The sequence below is a fragment of the Pelecanus crispus genome, chromosome 5 (assembly GCF_030463565.1).
Source record: "Pelecanus crispus isolate bPelCri1 chromosome 5, bPelCri1.pri, whole genome shotgun sequence".
NCBI lineage: Eukaryota > Metazoa > Chordata > Aves > Pelecaniformes > Pelecanidae > Pelecanus > Pelecanus crispus.
Window position 1 is genome coordinate 12217925 of NC_134647.1, and position 19530 is coordinate 12237454.

A 19530-nucleotide genomic window follows, 5' to 3' on the forward strand; every position below is an offset into this window, starting at 1 on the left:
GGGTCAAATCTGAGAGGAAAAGCTGAGCTCTCCTCCCCCACTTTTAGATCAGATGGCTTTTTAAGGGAAACTCTTATGGCAGACCCTGGCCCCACCGTGCTGATCTGTCCTGGGGTTGTGCCCCACTCCCAGCCTCTGCAGTGGGAGTGCAGGCAGGGAGTGAGGATGGACTACAGCCTGGTTTCAATGCTTTTTCTCAAAACAAACAAAAACCACCGGCTTAACTTGCTCAAACAAGAATGGATCAAATTCTATTTCCCTTAATGCAGAGGGAAAAAAAAAAATTAAAAAGCAGCTCAGGTTGTAGGCTTGAAGTCAGGAGTGGGATGACAGGATCCTTTACTCCCCGGACCTTCCTTGCATTGTGTGTGGCCAAAAGTCGGGGCACAGCCAAAAGGAGACCAGCTCTGGCCACGTTGAACTGAACTGATTCTGGTGTATCAGTCTGGAGCGTCTCCTATGCCTGGCTGCATGGATGCTATATGTGGGACACACATTGCTCAGAACAGAACATCAACTAAATAGGCCACGGACACCACAGAGACGAACAATATTTCACCATTCATTGTGGGTGAAGCCCAAGCTCTCAGGATAATACCAGGGATGTGGTTTTTTGCACACTAATTGTAAAGATTCTTTCCCCATTGTGCTGTGCCATTACACACAATGTCTCCAGTTCACAAGTCAATAGCGTGTACCAGTATTCACTGGTGGCTTGTTTGCAATAATAGAGAGGCAGCAGGGATATACCAAAAGACTGTGCACTAGTGTGCACTGTGGCACTCATAAGATAACATATCCACAATTTGGGGCATCCTGGGTGTATATACAACATGACTTTCCCTCCCTCTAGGCATTTAGGCAGTAAAACCAGCCCCTTTTCTGTTTAAAGGTCTTATTTTTACCCAGAATCTCAAGACAATAATGATTGCCACACAGCAAAAGACGCACACGTACAAACATTGATTCATGGAAATGGAGTTAGGCTAGGGCTATGCCAATTCACAGAGATCTGGTAACAAAACTCACTAACGACTAAACAGTCTTTTACCCATGCCAACTGTAAGAGCAGCCCAAGCAGCTTTGCACTTACATGATACAAAAGGGGAAATCCAAAATGGCCTCAAACCTGCTGGACTGTTGCCTACCTTTTCCTGAAGGGAAGAAGCAATCCATCTCCACACTGCTGCGGGAATGGGAAATGCAGAGAGCGCTGCTGGGGACCAGACCCTCCTGAGGCGGGCTCCGCTCCGTGGTCCGGACCAAACACCAGCCTGGCCTTTCGCTTGGCCTCTCCAGCAGCTCTACTGTCTGCCCCACCTGAATGCTCAGCTCGCTGCTGTGGCCTGCTGTGAAGTCCTGGAGCACCACGGTCAGTTCACACCCTCCAGACAACTGCCCAGATTCAACAGGAAAAAAAAAAAAAAAAAAAAGAACAGGAATAGAAGTTAGAGAGGGCAGGAAGAAGGCAATCATCTTTGCATCATATTTACACTGGCAAAGACAGGATTTGTGTTCCTTACAAGCCAAGTTAATAATTTCTTTTGTCAAAGTTCAGCATGTTGTGACCCTGGTAACCTTTACTTATTGATTCTGCTGGGCTTAAGTAAGAAACCAAAACTACCCACCCAGTAACCTTTTGAATGCTAGCTGTGGGTGAATTTTCTAGCTGTGAATTTTCTAGCTGTGGGTGTCCATCAGAAACCTTGCTTTTTTTCTTGCTTTAGTTTCTGGGGTGACTTTCTAGACTGGCAATAGCCCAGGCTGGCTTGGCGCTGTGCCCTCATGGCAAGAGAAATTCCAACTCACCCCTCTACAGCATGAGCTAGACACATTCCCACATGCCACCAGTGCAGTGAGGAAACAGCTACAATTTTTTTGCAGGACAAGAAACATGCCCTCATGTTCCCAAACTCACTCTAGGGACCTCTTGGGAGACTAGGGAATCCTGACCAGGCAGATCAGAAAAGCTCCTCCCATGTTCTTTGACGGAAAACAGAGGTGTAAATATGTAAACATAGAGTGATTGATTATATGCTGGCTTCCAGGATTTGTATCTAAGAATAAATGTATCATCTTACTTCTGTGCTGAAAGCTGGCAACCTGCTGCTTTCCTTCAGCCTCACACCCTGAGACTCTCGATGAACAATACCGGTCTCTGTTTAATGATAGTCTCTATATAACCAGAGACCGGATATATAAGCACTTGTGTATACAGCAGAACAAAACAGAAGTGACTGCACAAGCAGCAGAGCTAATGAAGCTTGTTTTCTTACAGATTTGGATCTTGGAGGTTGATTCTTGGTGTCTAAAAAGGTGTGAGCACAAGTCTAAGATGCTGAGTATCTCTGTGAAATCAATGAGAACTGGGATCTGCTTATCAGCTTGAATGGGGGAGCCCTTGAGGAGAGCACACTCATCTCTACAGACTTCACTCTTCAGCTGGTACAGTCTCAAGATCCCTTATCTTAGCCCAAGCAGCCGTGAATGCACACTCCCATGGGAACTGCCTGTCTCCCCGCTCAGTGGCATAGTGGTTTGTGCGCCTAATGCAGATGTGAAAGAAATCCCGTTCACAGAGGTGATATTTACAATAACAGAAAGGGGTCAGTGGACAAGGACTGGTTCTCACCTGTCCTGTGTCTCTGCCGTAGACGAAATGCTAGATTTGGGGAAGAAGAAGGAAATATTTCTCTGAAAGATTATTTGTAAATAAATAGAAAAAAACCAAACAAAACAAACCATGGCAGCTGTTTGAGGCCATTCAGACAGAGTGCTTGCATTAATCCTGGCAGAAAGAGCTCAGTGGGTTGATGAAAGCACACAAGAGATCAGTTTAGCACCTAGCTATGCAGTTTATCAGCAAATCCACCATTCATCACGCTGACATAATCTCCCCATACTGGAGTACAAACATTCACAGGTATGGTAAGAATAAGATATTGCTATAATAATTACTGAGGTTTCTTTGCTGTGGACTAATTTAGGATTAGAAAATCTTTCTGATCCAGTATGGTATCTGATCTGGTATGGTATGAGATATTTAAGACACAAGAAAAAAATACCTGATCACTTCTTGGTAAATACACTGACAAATCTTACCAAATGTGATGATTTTCCCCTAATTCTTTCACTACTCCTTGCCAAGTACATTTTCTTTCCCACACATTATGCTATGATACTCAAATCTCTCCTTCTTTTAGGGGAAAACATGTGAACAAACACTCTGCTGTATCTACTTCTCGAGATAAATTTAAAGCATCTACATGCCCTGCACTCGAGTACCGCTAGGTGTCCGTGTTTGCCATCACACAGCAAGCTAACTTGCTATAAAGAATTAACTCCCGCTTGTCTTCAAAGTGCTTATCTAAGCATAATGCGCAGTGTCTGGGCATGAAGGAGCTGGTTCAGACAGGACCCCAAGACCCATTGTTTCTAATGATATGGGCAGACAATATTAAAAAAATTTCTTCAGATGGTTCGGGTTGGTTTTTGAAAAATAAATAATTTTTATTGCTTGAACAGGAAAGGTGAAACAGCCCTGAAATATCCCAGGGAAAAAGACTTGGTGAAGACAGCTCTTAGGAAAGTTTGGGACTAACAACGTACTTTTCAGGGAGCATCAGCCTAGGAAGTGCTGCCCTATGCAGCTCCTCGCTCCCCACCTGCAACACTGCCCTCTCCGCACAGCGGCCTAAGGGGCAGCTAACCTAAAATCAGCCTATTGCAGCCCTTTGGCAATCCCTCCTTCAATAACTAAATATCTGTGATACAAACAGGTGTTTCAATTAGGGCAACACCTGTACACATTATCCCAGGGGAGGCAGGTGTGCTCCGTGACACTCAGGTACCATCTAGTCCCGAGCTCCTGTTTTCTCTGATTCATTAAAAATAGCTATTTAATGTACTGAGAACTGGAAGTAATCATCCCTTCTAGGAGCTGCTCGGCACCTGGTGTGGTCAAGCTCTTCCTCAGCAGGGGAGATACTCTCCCCCCACCCAGCTTTAGACCTTTGATGTGTGAGTGGGGGAGCTAACCTCCCTCAGCTCCCTAGAAGCCGTATGAATTTATATCACCTGTTCCTCCAACATCGTCTGGTTGGAAACATGGATCAGGGCTTCCCCATGTTCCAACTCACCACTGGAGGAGCCAGTGCTAAAATAATACCTTTTCAGGGAAAGACCCCCCAGTTTGGCAGGAGGAATTAAGCAGGTTCCCTTTTACAGGTACAGGTGGTGGGTGCAAGCAGTTAGCTCAGGTAGGGGTCCACAGATCATTTTTAGGTGCTGGCCACAAAGAACAGAAAAGGAGCTCCCTCCTTTTGCCAAGGACTTCCAAGTGCTTACCATGCCTGTTCTGTGTCTTACATACCACCACACCACAAAGAACATTTACTTACCAAATTAACCCACGGCAAAGTAATGTCTCTAGAAAGCTTATATTATACGAATACGTATACAAATTGTAAGCCACTGAGGAATAATGCAAATACATTTGATTCCCAATGACAGAAATCCTTTCACCTATGAAGTGATCCCTCAAGCTATTAGTTACTCAATTCGTTTTTAGAGAGTAATTTTCCAGTCTCAGAGAAGTACATCATGCTTCTCTCTACCTCAGAGCATGCAAATTGGAATACAGATGCGCTGCTGGTTTCTCACACATCTTGCATTTGGTTTGGAAAGAGGAAGAAAATAGAGAATGCCTTTAAGGTTGAACTTCACAGGTAAATGGCTTCATATTTTAACATGTTACATTCCCTTTTATTATTCCTGTGATAAAAACCACCATTAAAGCCACTGACTGGATATATTTAAAATCCAGACAACAGTCTAATCTGTGTATGGTACAAGAAGATTGGTGAGAGACATTAAAATAAAAGTAACAATGCAACATGTCTTTGCAGAGCACAAGGCATAACTGAAAGATCTGACACAAGGACAAATCTAATGAATTACACAGAAAGCAACAGCCTTAAAATCAGGAAGAAAAGGAAATGGCAGAAGCAAATAGCAAATGCAACGAGGAAGCAAGAGGGCCCCAAGCAGTCCAGAGCAAACGTGCCGTATGTCCTGAAAGCAGCTAGCAGGAGCCCCAGCCTGCCTCCAAGCTGCCTGCCTCCACGCTGCCTGCCACCAGCCAACCATTTCCCATCCTCTGCATTCACTTGTGCCTGGGCTAGAAAGCATCATTGTGCATTCAGTGTGTTTTCATCATGATGTTCTAAAACAGATCAAGCCTGAGCTAGAATAGAGCCTTGCCCTAAGTTACCAGTGCAGGCAGGGACCCAGCCACACAGCAACTGAAAACTCCCCTCTCTACCGCCGGACATTGCTGACGACCCTCTGAGCATCGATGCAAGTGGTTTCTGCCAGACACTGACTCTGGTGAATGGGTTTTGTCATGACTTACATGAGCCTTTTTGCTTCTGGGAACACCCAACCAAGTGCCCATCAGCTATGGGAGGGTGAAGTGCAAGCCACCAAAATGATCCCAGGCATGGACACATCCTGCTGCGGGGGCATCCAGTGTGCTCCAAGCGCAGGAGCCAGCTCAGCTCCAGGGACCAGCAGGTACTGGTTAGTACAGGATTACCAAGAGATGGTCTTTCCTGCATCACAGTGTGTGTGCATGGCCACTGCTGCATCTGTTTAGTTTCGAGCCGCAAAGCAGCAGCCAGAAGAAGCAAGGCTGAACACCAGAGGCGTATTTATCATTATACTGCAGATGGAAAAGACCTATCAGGTCATAAGCTGTCCTTCCTTCCCTCTAAAATAGATCTTAACTAGTACTAAATCCACTCCAGTTAAAAGAAAAGTGGGAATGAACAGCTCTCTAACAGGGTGAGCAGGGATGTGGGAGATGGGTGTCTGGAGAAGGATTCCTCAGGCACGTCTTAAACAGGTAACTAAATGGTTTACCCTACAAATCACAACAGGTTTCACACTCGTTCCAGAAGATGAACCCAAGCTCTGAGAGGCAGAGAACTTGTAATACTGATACTGTGGTAGACATATCAGCATAAGTGAATAAATACCAGCTGCCCCAGCCAATGTAGCAGCATTTCAATTGTCTGATTCTACAAGGGTGCAAAATATTGGTGTGCTTGGTCTTCCCTCCTGTGGCACAGTGACATAATTAAGGTTTCAGTCCTTTCCTAATTAGGGTCTTAAGTTTGTTAGAGGCTTGCAAACCACATTGTGGTCTGCGAAATGCAAGGGCACATAGCAGAGATGACCTGGCTACTTGTTCTGTCAGGGAGCCACATTTGATGCTCATGGAAGACCCTGTGAGCTGGACCACAGCCAGGGTTTTGCTGCTGCTGTCTCCTCCCAGCCAGCCCTGGGGAAGATGCTGCATGTACCTGAGTGCTTCCTTTGGCTCAGTGCTGTATTTGAATCCCTGGGCTGGATGCTGAGGAATGACTACAGCTCAGGCAATCTCATTGCCAGTCATTGCCACTCACTGCCAAGTGAAGTACACAGATCAGTTATACCCGGGGGTCCCCATTTCCAAATCTGCCTATAGCTTGGTCAGACCCTTCTCACAACTGAGTAGTAACAGAGAACAGTAGAATAAATGTCAGTGCCTTATACCTATCTCTCACCTTGGAATCAACTCCTTTTGAGTATCACACTGCCTGAAAACACAGTAAACTCAAGCTGCCATACCTTTGCTGTCTATAGACTGTCATTTATAGACTATAGACTATCCATAGACTGTCATTTGTCTGGCCCAAGGGCTCGTAACTGCCGAAGATGCTCTGTCTGTACATGACACGCAAATATCCTCTCATGTAATATTAAGCTATTAAAAAACAGACTATAACGTAAAGAACCATGCCCAGCCCAACTCACTATACTAAATTAGCCAGCATACTGTGTATATTAAAATTGCTGTATCATTTGTTCATATTTCATGTTCATTTATCTCCTTTTCCTTTTTCTGCCCCTAAAATGCTTCAGTTTGCCCTTCAGTATATTTTTCAATCATAAAATCATACTCAGAATCAGAATCAGCAGTGCACAACATCTGCAGATGTAGGTAAAACCCAATATATTTCAGGTAGGTAAGAAGTTGTTTACTCTGCAGTACAAATCTCAAGCCAACATCTGATTTTTCAGTCAAAGAATCAGCAATGGAGAATGAATCTATCAGGGTCAGAAGAGCTGCTCAGAGTATTTTGAAATATGACATCATTGTAGAAACCCACACTAGCTGGTTATTTACATATATTCAGTAGGACACAGAACTCTGCTAGTTTAAACAAAGCATTCTGTGTGGTGCGGCACTGTGTCCTAATATAAATTGCTAGTTTTCTGTTGCTCTTAGGCTTTCTGCCCATCTGGTTTTGGATGACAGCCAGTTTTGGATAGAAGCATTTAGTCACCATAAACAGCCTATTTCAAGAGGGTGAGAGAGGCAGTGGGAGCAAGAATTGCATTTGCATTCTTATCAAGAGATTAAAAAAATGTGAATAAGACCACTTAGATGTTGATTCTGTCTGCACTGAAATAGATCCAGGAGCTGTCACTCTAGCTGGGGGACAGGCATGAGAAATCTTATCCCCTGCAGAGTTCTTTGTGAAAATTTCTGTAATTTTGTAGAGGTTTTCTTTTCACTGAGAGGTTAGAGAGAGAGATCAAATTCAGAAGAAAACTTTGAGGAATGTCAGTGCTAAAGAATTGCTTTAGTTTTCTTACTTTGTAACAGGCTCTGTTTGGAGTGCAAGCACTGAGTCACCCACGGTCCTCCCTCTAAAGCCTCTACAGCTCTAAAGGATGCTGAGCTGAGAGCTCTGGCAATTCTGGTGAATGCTTCGTTGCATCAGTACGGAGGTGTTTCCATGGGGATGGACTGTATTTCAGGAGCTATGAGCTGAACCAGAGATAACGTATTACAGTCAGCAGAATTGCTCTGGACTGAGTTCAGAATCAGAAATTTGGTGGAGAATACCTGGCTCATCTCTGAGTCTTTCTTGGCCCTCAGGCCGCTCTACCCATCTTCCGTTAAGACGGAGTCAGTGCTTCCCACCCTTTCTGTTTTGTCTCACCAAAGAGGAACACTGCCTGAGCTTCACCAGGAGGTCTCTTTTTATTTAAGCAATTAGTTAAACACATGGCTGGGATCATAGTGACAGCCCTGTAGCCCAAATGTGCCAGCTTTGCTCCTCTCAGTGAGGAGATAACAACAGAGACATCTGGATGTGCAGCATTCTGTAAATCAAGACACAGTAACTTATTCCACAGCGGGAAGAAGAGACAGAGATGGCACGTGGGACATATAAATATGCTAACAGAAAGGAAATCTGGTGTTATGGTCTCAAATAGCACATACGTTTCCTGTCCAGCATCTCTTGCTGGAGTCCCTGCTAGACAACCATATCCTGATTGTGCTGGATTTGGACTCCAGCATATGCTGACATCTGCAGAACAGCTTGAATAGAGATGTCTGAATTATTTCTGGAGCCTTTTTTCCAGAAAGTAAGACTAAAGTCGACCCAAATTAAACAGCACATCCAACTATAAAAAATGCTTTTGAAGATACAAGATGACCAGACTTGCTTTGTTTCACCCAACAAATCAAACCAGAGCATCAGTCTGTGTTTGATCCTATAAGACTGAAGGTTTTCTCATGGCATTTGGCTCAGAGAGCTGGTACCCAAATTCTACTCCTTTCCCTTCCCTGGAGAAGCACAAAATGGAGCAGATACAATCTGTTTCCTCAGTGACACAGAGCCAGCACAACTGGCTCCAAACCCCTTTGCTACCAGTATTGCAGAAGGTGAGAAAGGCAGATGGCTGAAACCCTCCAAGGTAATCTCCCACCTGCCATATTTCACATCCACAGGATGTTTTAAACTCACCCAGGGTTAATAAAAGCACAAGTATAGACTGAAATCAGGGAGTACTGACTGACTAGTTGCTTTCTTTCATATGTCCAGCACTGTCTGAGCAAAGCAGACAATCTTGACCCGGGAGGTCAAGGGTTTCAGTCAACAGATGATTCATCAGACATCAATTCCCAAGACACTGCTAGCAAGTACACAAAATCTGATCATGTATTCTGGCCAGAAACTTTGTGAAACGTCCCCAGGTACAAACAGCACAGGGGCAGTGTGCGCAGTAAAAAGTCTACACAGCCGATGAGTTTAAAATAGAAACCCAGCTGTCTGCATCACACACCTGGTACTACTGGAGAAGGAGAATTCAAGTCCAACAGAAGCTTTAGAAAGACAAGGCACAAGCACAATTTGCAAGGGCAAAGGTTGGGCACTGTGCACATCTGTCTTCATCTAACTGGGGCGTTCTGCCCTGGCCAGTGTTTTGAGAAGGGAGGAATAAAATAATGTTCCAGCAGGGAATGATTAGGACCTACAGGTCCCTGATTAGCCACCTCTAGAAGAACTAGGAACAATTGCTCACAACAACCAGAGGAGAGACCTCAGACTGATGTCTGCTTGAGAAGGAAGCAAACTATATTCAGAGGAAAAGCACAAAAGATTACCCTAGGGATGCTTTAGAACAAAGTGAATCTCAGTTTGTGTACTGGATCAAATTTGCTCGATACACATATCCCCAGATTATATTTATTTTATAATCTAGATAATTATTTTAGACAGGTATATTGCTGTCTGCACAGTTACACTTTTAATGGAGTTATGAAAACTGATATAATTTCAAACAACACCTGCAACAGATCTCCCTCCCCTTGTCAAACAAAACCCAGAACGTTTCCAGGCCAAGCAGTTGTAGATTGCTTCAAAGCCATGTTTTCCTGTTATGGTCCTGCTGTAAGAAGTGAGTGTGTGAAGGCAGAAAAAGGATAATCTTGTGCTCTCTTCTTTACCTCTGCTAGCATGCAGGGATCAGGATTTAGTGGCCAAGTACCACCATGTTTTAGATACATACGAGCCTGATCACATTAGATAGTGGACAGCCATGCCCAGCTCCCAGCACTGTTACGAGAGCAGTGCACAGGGCTGACGGGAGGATCTGCCTTCCTGTGTCTCAGCCCAGCCCAGCTCCAGCACTGCCCCTTCACTGCAGACCTTCTGCTGATCTTCACTGACCTGCCTCAGGTGCTCTGGGCTCTCCCAAAACACACACACCTTTGCAATGAAGACTGGATATCTGACGGAAGCATGGATGGGGAGGGCAGCGTACAGAAATGCAAAAGCCTGCACTGATGCTTGGTAGCATCACAGGAAACCACAACACTCCTTCAGGGATATTAGCTCCTCAAAATGGGTAAGGATCTGAACAGAGAAACAAAAAACGCGATGAAGGACTTAAAGTATCCCCTGATGGTTTTTTTGCCTAAATTGTTGAATTCACAGAACAGATGTTTTATATGAAACTGGCTTTATTTTTAATTGGAGGAGATTATTCAAACTATGTCTAAGCCATATGGTCCTGTAAGTCTGACTCCCCTCTGCCATTGCTGGAGAGGCTAGCTTGGCATCCCTCTCCTTTTCCAAGTTGTTTTCTTTTTACAGATTTAATAGCTGCTATTTTTCTTTTTTATTGTTGGTCCCTAGGTCCCATTGCTGTAAATCGGGGCCTTAGGCCCAAAATTAACTCAAAGGTGGATTTGAATGAGGTGCTTTTAATGATTTTCAGTAGTAGGTTGGTCTAAAAGAACATAAAGGGAAATGCAGATTTGAGCTGACAGAAAACGCATCAGGAGGAATGATGACAGTGAGTGGCATTCATCTCCAAGCTGCCAAAGGAAGACCTGGTCCCGGCTGGCACATCTTCCTGCCCCTTTTCCCCTTGCAGGTGTCACACTGCAGAGCAGGAATTTTCAAAGGGATTTATTACATACTGGAAAAACCAGGGCACATTACTGGCATGACTGTTGGACAGCGCTGGGTGCCAGGCAGGCCTCAGGCTGAATGAACGTGTGATGGCCGAGGGCATTGCCCTGCCCTGGCACCACACTGGGCACATGGCTGGGCTTGGCATAGCCTGGCTGTCTAGTGTGCCTACTTCTAACGAACCCAATACAGCCCAGGAATTTTCATCAGTTGAGAGCAGTAATCCTTCTGGTAAATTTTAATCACACTTTAGGAGACTGGGGCTGCAATGCAAGCTCTGGACCCTGTTTGGGTGAGGTGGTTGCAGTTAGTCTGGTAGTGGTTGGAGGCAGCCAGGCAATCCCTCTCCCCCAAGCTTTTGTCTCTAATGCCTGTAGTTTGCTTGTTATATTAAAGTCTCAGCTATATGCTCCAGCTTAGAGAATCACCGTGTGAATTAATCACCACGTGAAAATACACTACTGCTGCTACAAATAGGCTGCATGGATGAACTCCATGTGGAGCAACGCTGACTCTGAGCAGGAGAGTTTGCACAACAGTTGCATGCCCATGCCCTTGGTCAGCGTTTGGCACTGTGGAAAAAGGATCTTGAGGGACATGATTACTTGTGTTTGAGTCCTCCCTATTGCTTGCCTCATCCACTGCAGCCACTGAGCTTTTTTAGCATTGCTAAATCTTTTTCAGCCATCACAATGGGTTGCAGCTTGAGTCCTAACAGTTAAATCCTGGGGCTTTCATTCTCCTCTCCATAATACTGCTATTTACTTGAGGTGACCTCATTTGCCAAGTGATGTAACAGGGTGCACGATCGAGCCTGGCACGTCTAAGCAGATGTTTTCAGTGGACACAGAAACAGCATTATGAAACAAAAATATAGCCTAAAACCTGAGCAGCACAAGAGATTACAATGGCCTTTATGCAGATCAGCTTACCTAAAATATTGTTGAAAGGCCTTTGGCTGCAGTTGTATGCTTCCCTTTTTAAAATGAAAGACTGTTGCTTGTACTACTGTAATGTGACTCCCAAAGGAACCAGCAGCTGCAGGTTTTGAATTTTATCATTCTTGGCCTCTCTGATCAAGTTCTGGAGCATGCCCAGAGGACACTCTTCCCATAAAATTTTTCTCTAACGACAATAACAAAAAATGGTTGCACACCTTTTTGTGTGTTTTGTTTTAGTTTCTAACAAGGTAATAAATTCTATTTCAAACAAGAATATAAATCCAAAGAGTTTGATAGTCAATCTGACTTGCTTTGTTTCAACTGGAAGGAAATGTTCACTGACTTTGCCATTTACATTTGCTGTCATGTCACATTATCAGGGAGGGCTAAATATGGATCAATGAAGTCCAGCACAAACAAGTAGAAGATTGAGGGGAGCCTGAAAGAACTTGCTATGTTCATTTATCAAAGGATGAGCAGAATAATAAGGTCTATTGATAAGCACATTCCCAGCTCCTGCTTCATTTCTTTCACTGAAGACACTTCAGATAAAATACTCTGCCCTGTGCAATCACTGTTACATGCAAATGGTTCCCGGATGACAATGTTCATTTCTGTTCTTGCTAGACTCAGTTCAATCAATAGAGGCCTCAATTTTCAAAGACAGATGTCTATGTTTACCCACAACACTCATGCATGTGTTCTTTTGTTCCCCAAAACCACATTTCTCTTTTGCACACAATACATGCAGAGGAAGGTGATATGAACTGAGCTTAAAACATCCTCAGGGTATTTGACAAAGTAAAATGCAAGTGTCCAGGATAAACAAAAGATTTTGGTAGCTGTGTGTAAAATTTCCAGCATGAGATCCAAGTACACTTAAAGTTTGACATTACCATATTCAGTGAGTCTCTAAAGCCATGTGGAGGATGTGTTCAGGGCAGCTCAATTAGAGAGCTACCGCTGGGGATTTCAGAGGCACAGAGGAGGGATAGAGTCAGTGAAGTTCAGTGTGAACTGAACATTTACTTCCTTTGGGTTTCTTTTGAAAATCCTAGGCTAAATCTCTATCTTACCCTTAATTGGCAGATATAAAGATATGCGCTCAGGGGAACTACATTTGGTTTTTTACTAGTAACTGGGAGATAAACTGTGTAAGAAATCCTATTGCAGAAAGTGGTGGATAAGGAATTGGCTGGATGGTCGCATCCAGAGGGTCATGGTCAATGGCTCAATGTCCACATGGAGACCGGTGACAAGTGGAGTCCCTCAGGGGTCAGTACTGGGACCAGTGCTGCTTAACATTTTCATCAATGACGCAGACAGTGGGATCCAGCGCATCCTCAGCAAGTTTGCAGGTGACACCAAGCTGAGTGGTGTGGTTGACACACCAGAAGGACGAGATGTCATCCAAAGGGACCTGGACAAGCTGGAGAGGTGGGCCTGTGTGAACCTCATGAGGTTCAACAAGGCCAAGTGCAAGGTCCTGCACCTGGGATGGGGCAACCCCTGATATCAATACAGGCTGGGGGATGAAGGGGTTGAGAGCAGCCCTGAGGAGAAGGACTTGGGGGTACTGGTGGATGAAAAGCTGGACATGAGCCGGCAATGTGCACTCGCAGCCCAGAAAGCCACCCGAATCCTGGGCTGCATCAACAGAAGCGTGGCCAGCAGGTTGAGGGAGGTGATTCTGCCCCTCTACTCTGCTCTGGTGAGACCTCACCTGGAGCACTGCATCCAGCTCGGGAGCCTTCAGCACAAGAAGGACATGGACCTGTTGGAGTGGGTCCAGAGGAGGGCCATAAAAATGATCCGAGGGCTGGAGCACCTCTCCTACAAGGACAGGCTGAGAGAGTTGGGGTTGTTCAGCCTGGAGAAGAGAAGGCTGCGGGGAGACCTTATTGTGGCCTTTCAGTACTTAAAGGGGGCCTACAGGAAAGATGGGGAGAATCTTTTTAACAAGGCCTGTTGTGACAGGACAAGGAATAATGGATTTAAACTAAAGAAGAATAGATTTAGACTAGACATAAGGAAGAAATTTTTTACAATGAGGGTGGTCAAGCACTGGAACAGGTTGCCCAGAGAGGTGGTAGAGGCCCCATCCCTGGCAACATTCAAGGTCAGGTTGGACGGGGCTCTGAGCAACCTGATCTGGTTAAAGCTGTCCCTGTTCATTGCAGGGGGGTTGGGCTAGATGACCTCTAAAGGTCCCTTCCAACCCAAAGCATTCTATGATTCATGAAAGACAGTGAATCCATAGTTTGACAGTGGATCTGACTTGCTTTGTTTCAGGTGGAACAGCAAGGGATTTCGTGGCATCCTAGCTGCACACGAGAGGGACAACCAGATCCCATGCATGGAATCGAAGCATGGGAAAAGTACAGGGCTGTGGCAGAGCTGGGGCTGCAGAGATGGAGGACAGATGACAAAATGAGGGCCTGGGGGTGGATAAAGGAAGATGGTGAATACCAGCAGCGGTAACTAACAGGTCAATAAACGGCCCTCAGTGCTGATCAGCACTTGTAATGAAACCAAGCAATTCTCATACAGAACCTTGATTCATTTTGAGATCAGTTTCCCAAACTGCATATTGGGGAACCCTAGAACAAAGAAAGAAATTATTAACCTTTTCTTAAACTCCACTTACTCTTAACATCCACAGCCTAGCCTCCATACATGTGTTTGTATGGTATTAACGTTATATTAATTGCACCTACTTAACCTGAATAGCCAACAGGACACTTCCTTGGCTGAATATCTCCTTTTCCAGTCACAGACTTGTGTTCCCTTAATAAATTTGATTTCACTAACTCATTATTTCTTCATCTATGCTGTACAATTTTTGGCATGAGCAACCGTTTCCTTTCATAAAATGCGAGCACATTTTGGACAAAAATGATAATGATAAATAATAAGTAAGCAATTTCCTCTAACCCGAGCAATACAGTAGCAGAGCTGTCTGTCCAAACCTCATTAACCCCTACCCAATCTAAAGAAAAAACTGCTGAAATGCTCTGGTTGCCAGAATGAGTCCTAAGTGGAGGGAAAACATGCTTGAACTAAAAAAGAATGAACTTAGCCTTTATAGCATGAAAAGGGATTTTACTGTTGCATCACCACACATAACACTGTAATTATGAGCTGGTGGCTCATTCAATTATAAATTTCTGTAAGAAAATGACGAAAACACAATTTAAAACATCTTTCTTTCCTTCTCAGGGTTCACACGCATGGCCTTAGAAAGCAGTGACCCTATTAAGTGCATATACATAACTTATCACTGCCTGCATTATTTCCCTCTCTTCTTTCTGATTCCCCTTTCTGTCCCTTCAGAAAAAAAGTGACTCTATCACACTTCTCCACGTTGTACCATAACTAATGTCTGAATTTATCCAGGGTGCAGATAAATGAATTCACCTCTTTTCTAGATCAAAAGTATTTTTGTTTGTAATACGGAAAAAACACAAAGAAAGCCTGAAAAGTCCCAGCAGAAAACAGAGAAACTCAGGGGAAACAGTATTCAGAGGCAGGCCCATTCTTGGCAGACAGACAGAGGTTTTTGGCCACTGCTGTACCACCGCCCAGCTGCAGCAGCAAGCCACCTCCTCCGCTCCTGTGCTGAGAAGCTCCTGGGCTCCCCAGGGACAGCTTGCCCCACTGCCCTGCTCCTGCTGGGGAAGCCCGGCTGCTCCCCAGGGAGGGCAGGGGCGGCAGGGCACAGTTGCAGTTCCTGTGCCCCGAGGGCTGGGCTGCGGCTGTTGGGGATGGGGAGCAGGAGACGCGGTGGTCCTCTGAGACAGGCCCCTTCCCTGGCACTGCAGGTAACGCCTCCTTTCGATGCCTAATGTTGGATGGGGTAAATATCAATCAAAAGGCTAAATCCTGAAAGTTTTAAGAAAAACTCCTGGAGTTTGCTGGTCTCAAAAAGTGAAGAGTGCTCTGTCAGTTGGAGCAGTACAGCCTTTCCATCCACTTTCCAGCTCGATAGGCTTTAAAGAAAAGGAGACAACAGGAAAAAAAAATCTGGATAATGCTTTTTGTCAAAATTTGTCTTCTTTTCAAAAAATCCCTAAATTGCAGGATTTGAAGAGACAGTTTGGCACAGAAAGCTTAAAAGAAAAGTAGAGGGGCAAATGGACATTTCAGTACCCTAACAAATGTCTCTCACGCTTCACCCTGAATTTACAGAATTTGATGCAAGAGGCACCTACTGTCAGTCTAATTCAGGAGAGCACCCACACATATGCACAAGCTCAGTATAAATCAATAGGACTTAAATCATAGATTGTGTTCTTTTGAGAGTCAGGACTGATGTGAGTACTTGCAATCAGGACAAAACAAGAAGCAGTCTGTAAAAATGGAGAAGCATTTAAGTATGTGGTGAGACCATTTGATCACATAATTCTGCAGTATCTGTATGGGGTAGGATGCTATTTTATATCTGGAGAGAGGGATGTGAGTCACTGAGAAATAAAAGACTTGGTTCCATTCCCCAGTCTCTATTTATTCTCTCTGTGTTACACTGAGCACATGGCAACTTCATTACAGAGACCACAGTCACATCTCTCAGATATCGATGACGAAAACAAAAGGAGCACCTTCAAAACTAGACCATACGTATTGCCAGGTCTCAGTTTCCCTATCAGTGGCAGTAAGAACTCTGAGTCTTTTTTCAAGAACGTCTATAAAGCCTTTTTCCTGTCTTCCAGCCACAAAATCCCCAAATAAAAGTAAATGATACTACAGAGACTTTAGATAACACAAAGTATCTTCCTGTCAGGCTGAAATTAACAGTAAGGAGTTAAAAAAAAATGTAGAGGAGTCTACAATGTTTTCTGAACTGAAGCCAAAGAGAATTACAGTTCTTCATAGATATTTCCAGACTATTTACGCATACTCACCACAATGGCAATAGTACTAACGTAGCTAAACCTTATGTCTTTCATATGAAGGACAATTTAATCTTCTACAGAAAACATGTTTATCACTCAGTTTTTTTTTTTTTACCTCCTTGAAACTTAGCAGCCATTTGGCATCATCCATCTCTATTAGGATGCCATGGGTTATCAATTGAACACTTATCTTAATTCATTGGCTATTTGGAAAATTACGATCCCAGACAGTTCTCTCTTGCAAAGATTTCTACAACTTGCTGGCTCCACTACATACATTTGGTTTCTATTTGTATAGTCAATGTCATTTACATTGGCTGACTCAATTTTCCTGTTCTGATCACTGTGTGTCATTTTATGTCATTTCTTCTCAGTCTTAATTCCACTTTGCAACCTAATATAATTTGAAACATCATCCATATCATAGGCTTTTCTTCTCCTTGTACAAACTATATGATAGGAAATATTTAGTTTCATGCATGTTATTTAGTAATAACAAGGGCATGCTTTAATTTATTAGACTTATCATGTGTTACCATAGACAAGAAATGCAACTAACGTAAATTCATGTTTTAGCTATGGTAACAGAAATGGCATCAACTATTGACAGTGCAATTCTTTAACTGATTCAAAGTCTTCTGCAAACACATCAGCTATGATTTTGCTAGTAAACATGAACAGTCCAGCAAAAATGAACTGCTTTCCCTGCTAACACATTTTTCTTGTGAAAAGAAGTAAGCTTATTTTTAAAGGAACTGTTAAAGCATTTTTTAATTACCAAAAAATGGGAAAGTAGTCACAAAAGCAACACTGAATGAAGTGAAAAAGTGATCTAATCTCACTTTACAAAAAGAAAATGTAGCCAGTCAACAACACTAAACACAAAAGCATTACAGTAAAAAATTAGCAGGAAAACAGTCATTCCAAAAATGGGCTACAGCTTATTGCTATACATCTACAGCTATAGATGTGGCATAATAAATATAGGTTTGGTTTTCCCTTTTTACAGAAGTGTTTCTAAAAAGCTCCTTTAGTAAACACTAGCACAACCTTTACTCTCAAGCAAAGCAAACACACTGAAGGAATTTGGTGGTCTTCTTTTGAGGTACAAGTCTGCTCTCGCCACCCTCCAAAAGGATACACAAAATAGGAGGGTTTGTATAATGGCATTGCTTGAGCAAATGCCTCGTAGCTGGGTTTCTTCGTGAGCGAAAGCTCCAGCACCACCTGCTCACAGTATGAATCTGCTACAGCTCAGGAAAACTGCCCCAGGACTTGAACAACACATTCTAAACCTTCACCCAAAGTTGTTTAAGAATCAGGGATGGAAAATGTAAAAGCCAACATACCTTCCCCTCTGGCAGTTCAACAGGTGTGTGCTACATTAACTAACCCTGTCTCCGTGCCACTGCCACCTTGACGTCATTGTTACTGGGTTGACAAAAGGTTTCCATGACAAACGAGAAAGCTGATCTGTTATCTCCCCTTCGGAGGAAACTGAAATGCCCTTTCTCCCATATTCTGCTAGAACCACCCATCTTGTTTTTGGCACGTAGCACAGAGGGTGCGTTTTTGTGATTGATTTAGATTTCTCTCTGCTCTGGAAAAGAGAAGCCAAGTTGTTTGTTATTTTTCCCCTAACTTAAAATAGAGGGTGTCATGCTCATCCCACTGCGATCCCACCCACCTCACCCACAGCACAATCATCTTTGCAGGCATGTTGACTACCATGCTAAAAAAGAGAACAGATAACACTGAAAGAGACAAACTTTGAAGAAATGAACAAAAACACTATTAAGACATTTGATTCTCTTCTTGGCTATAATTTATTACCTCTAATAGCAGGCATAGCCCATAATAGTTAGCAGATGTTTGAAACATCTCGTTTTGAACTTTGCCTAAGATTAAAAAGAGATCTCATAGTGTTTAAATAGCAGCTGCAGAATGAAATAAGGTTACCTTCCTAATGTGACAGAAATGTTCATCCTAGCCTTAAACAAGAAGGACTGTTTTATATTCTGTAAATACTGAGGAAGCTAAATTTCTGTTCACAGGCACCCACACATTATAAATTTTATATGTGTCTAATTTGCAGCAAGTGACATGAAATAAACCCAATGGAAAAGGCTGGCCCAGCTGCCTGAACACTTCTTAGTTTTTTGCTACAATTTACCCCAGCCCTACAGCTCTCCACAAGCAGGAGAAGGCCAGACTAATTCGGCCATGAACAGCAGGTTAGCAAATTCCCAGGTCCAAGTTTATTTATTATTATCATTGCTATTCTCACTGCATCAAGGGAGAACCTAGCAGTCCACAGAGGATCGTGTCATGGATGTGGAAACAAAACCAAAGAATCTTCAAGCAGCAATAAAATACATTTCAGTACAGCTGTGCATCCCCACCAGCCTTACTGCCATGCTGGCCCCAGCAGGGATTTTACCCTGTGCAGCAACGCAAATTCACCCTTTATTTAAGCACTGGGGCCTAATGCTAAATTCAATCTCATGGGCATAGTCCCTGTGAAACCTCTAGGACTACTGATTCCCCCACCTCTTGTTCCTACAATGATTAAACTTCAGCCAAAGGTTAACCAATTACCTGAAACAGATGGCTAAGCTTATGATTTGAGCAAGTTAACATACAAACAGCTAATTTGAAAACAGGTTTAGATCTCAAAATTAATTACTGTTCCCTTTCAGACTGCATGTATTTCTTCTTTGCCTGGCAGCACGGACGCTTTCTGAGGTATTCATGAATGCCTTGTACTTGCAGATTTCTTGATGGGCACAAACAGGGATCCTATGTGGCAGACAGTCCCAATATGAAACAGATCGTGAAAGATCTGCTGTAGTGAACAAAGATGGCCCTAGCCTTTAT

General features: G+C 43.6%; 1 protein-coding gene across 1 annotated transcript in view; it reads right to left on the bottom strand.

The window, feature by feature from the left end:
- Positions 1-251: 251 nt before the first annotated feature.
- The window catches only part of LOC104031638 (kalirin), a 432630-nt gene continuing 413351 nt past the window's right edge, over positions 252-19530 (bottom strand). Inside the window, exons 34-35 of the mRNA XM_075710381.1 lie at positions 1149-1395; positions 252-259 (exon numbers count right to left, since the gene is read on the bottom strand). Of these exons, the coding sequence (XP_075566496.1) occupies positions 252-259; positions 1149-1395 (255 nt within the window). The remainder of the gene's footprint in view (positions 260-1148; positions 1396-19530) is intronic.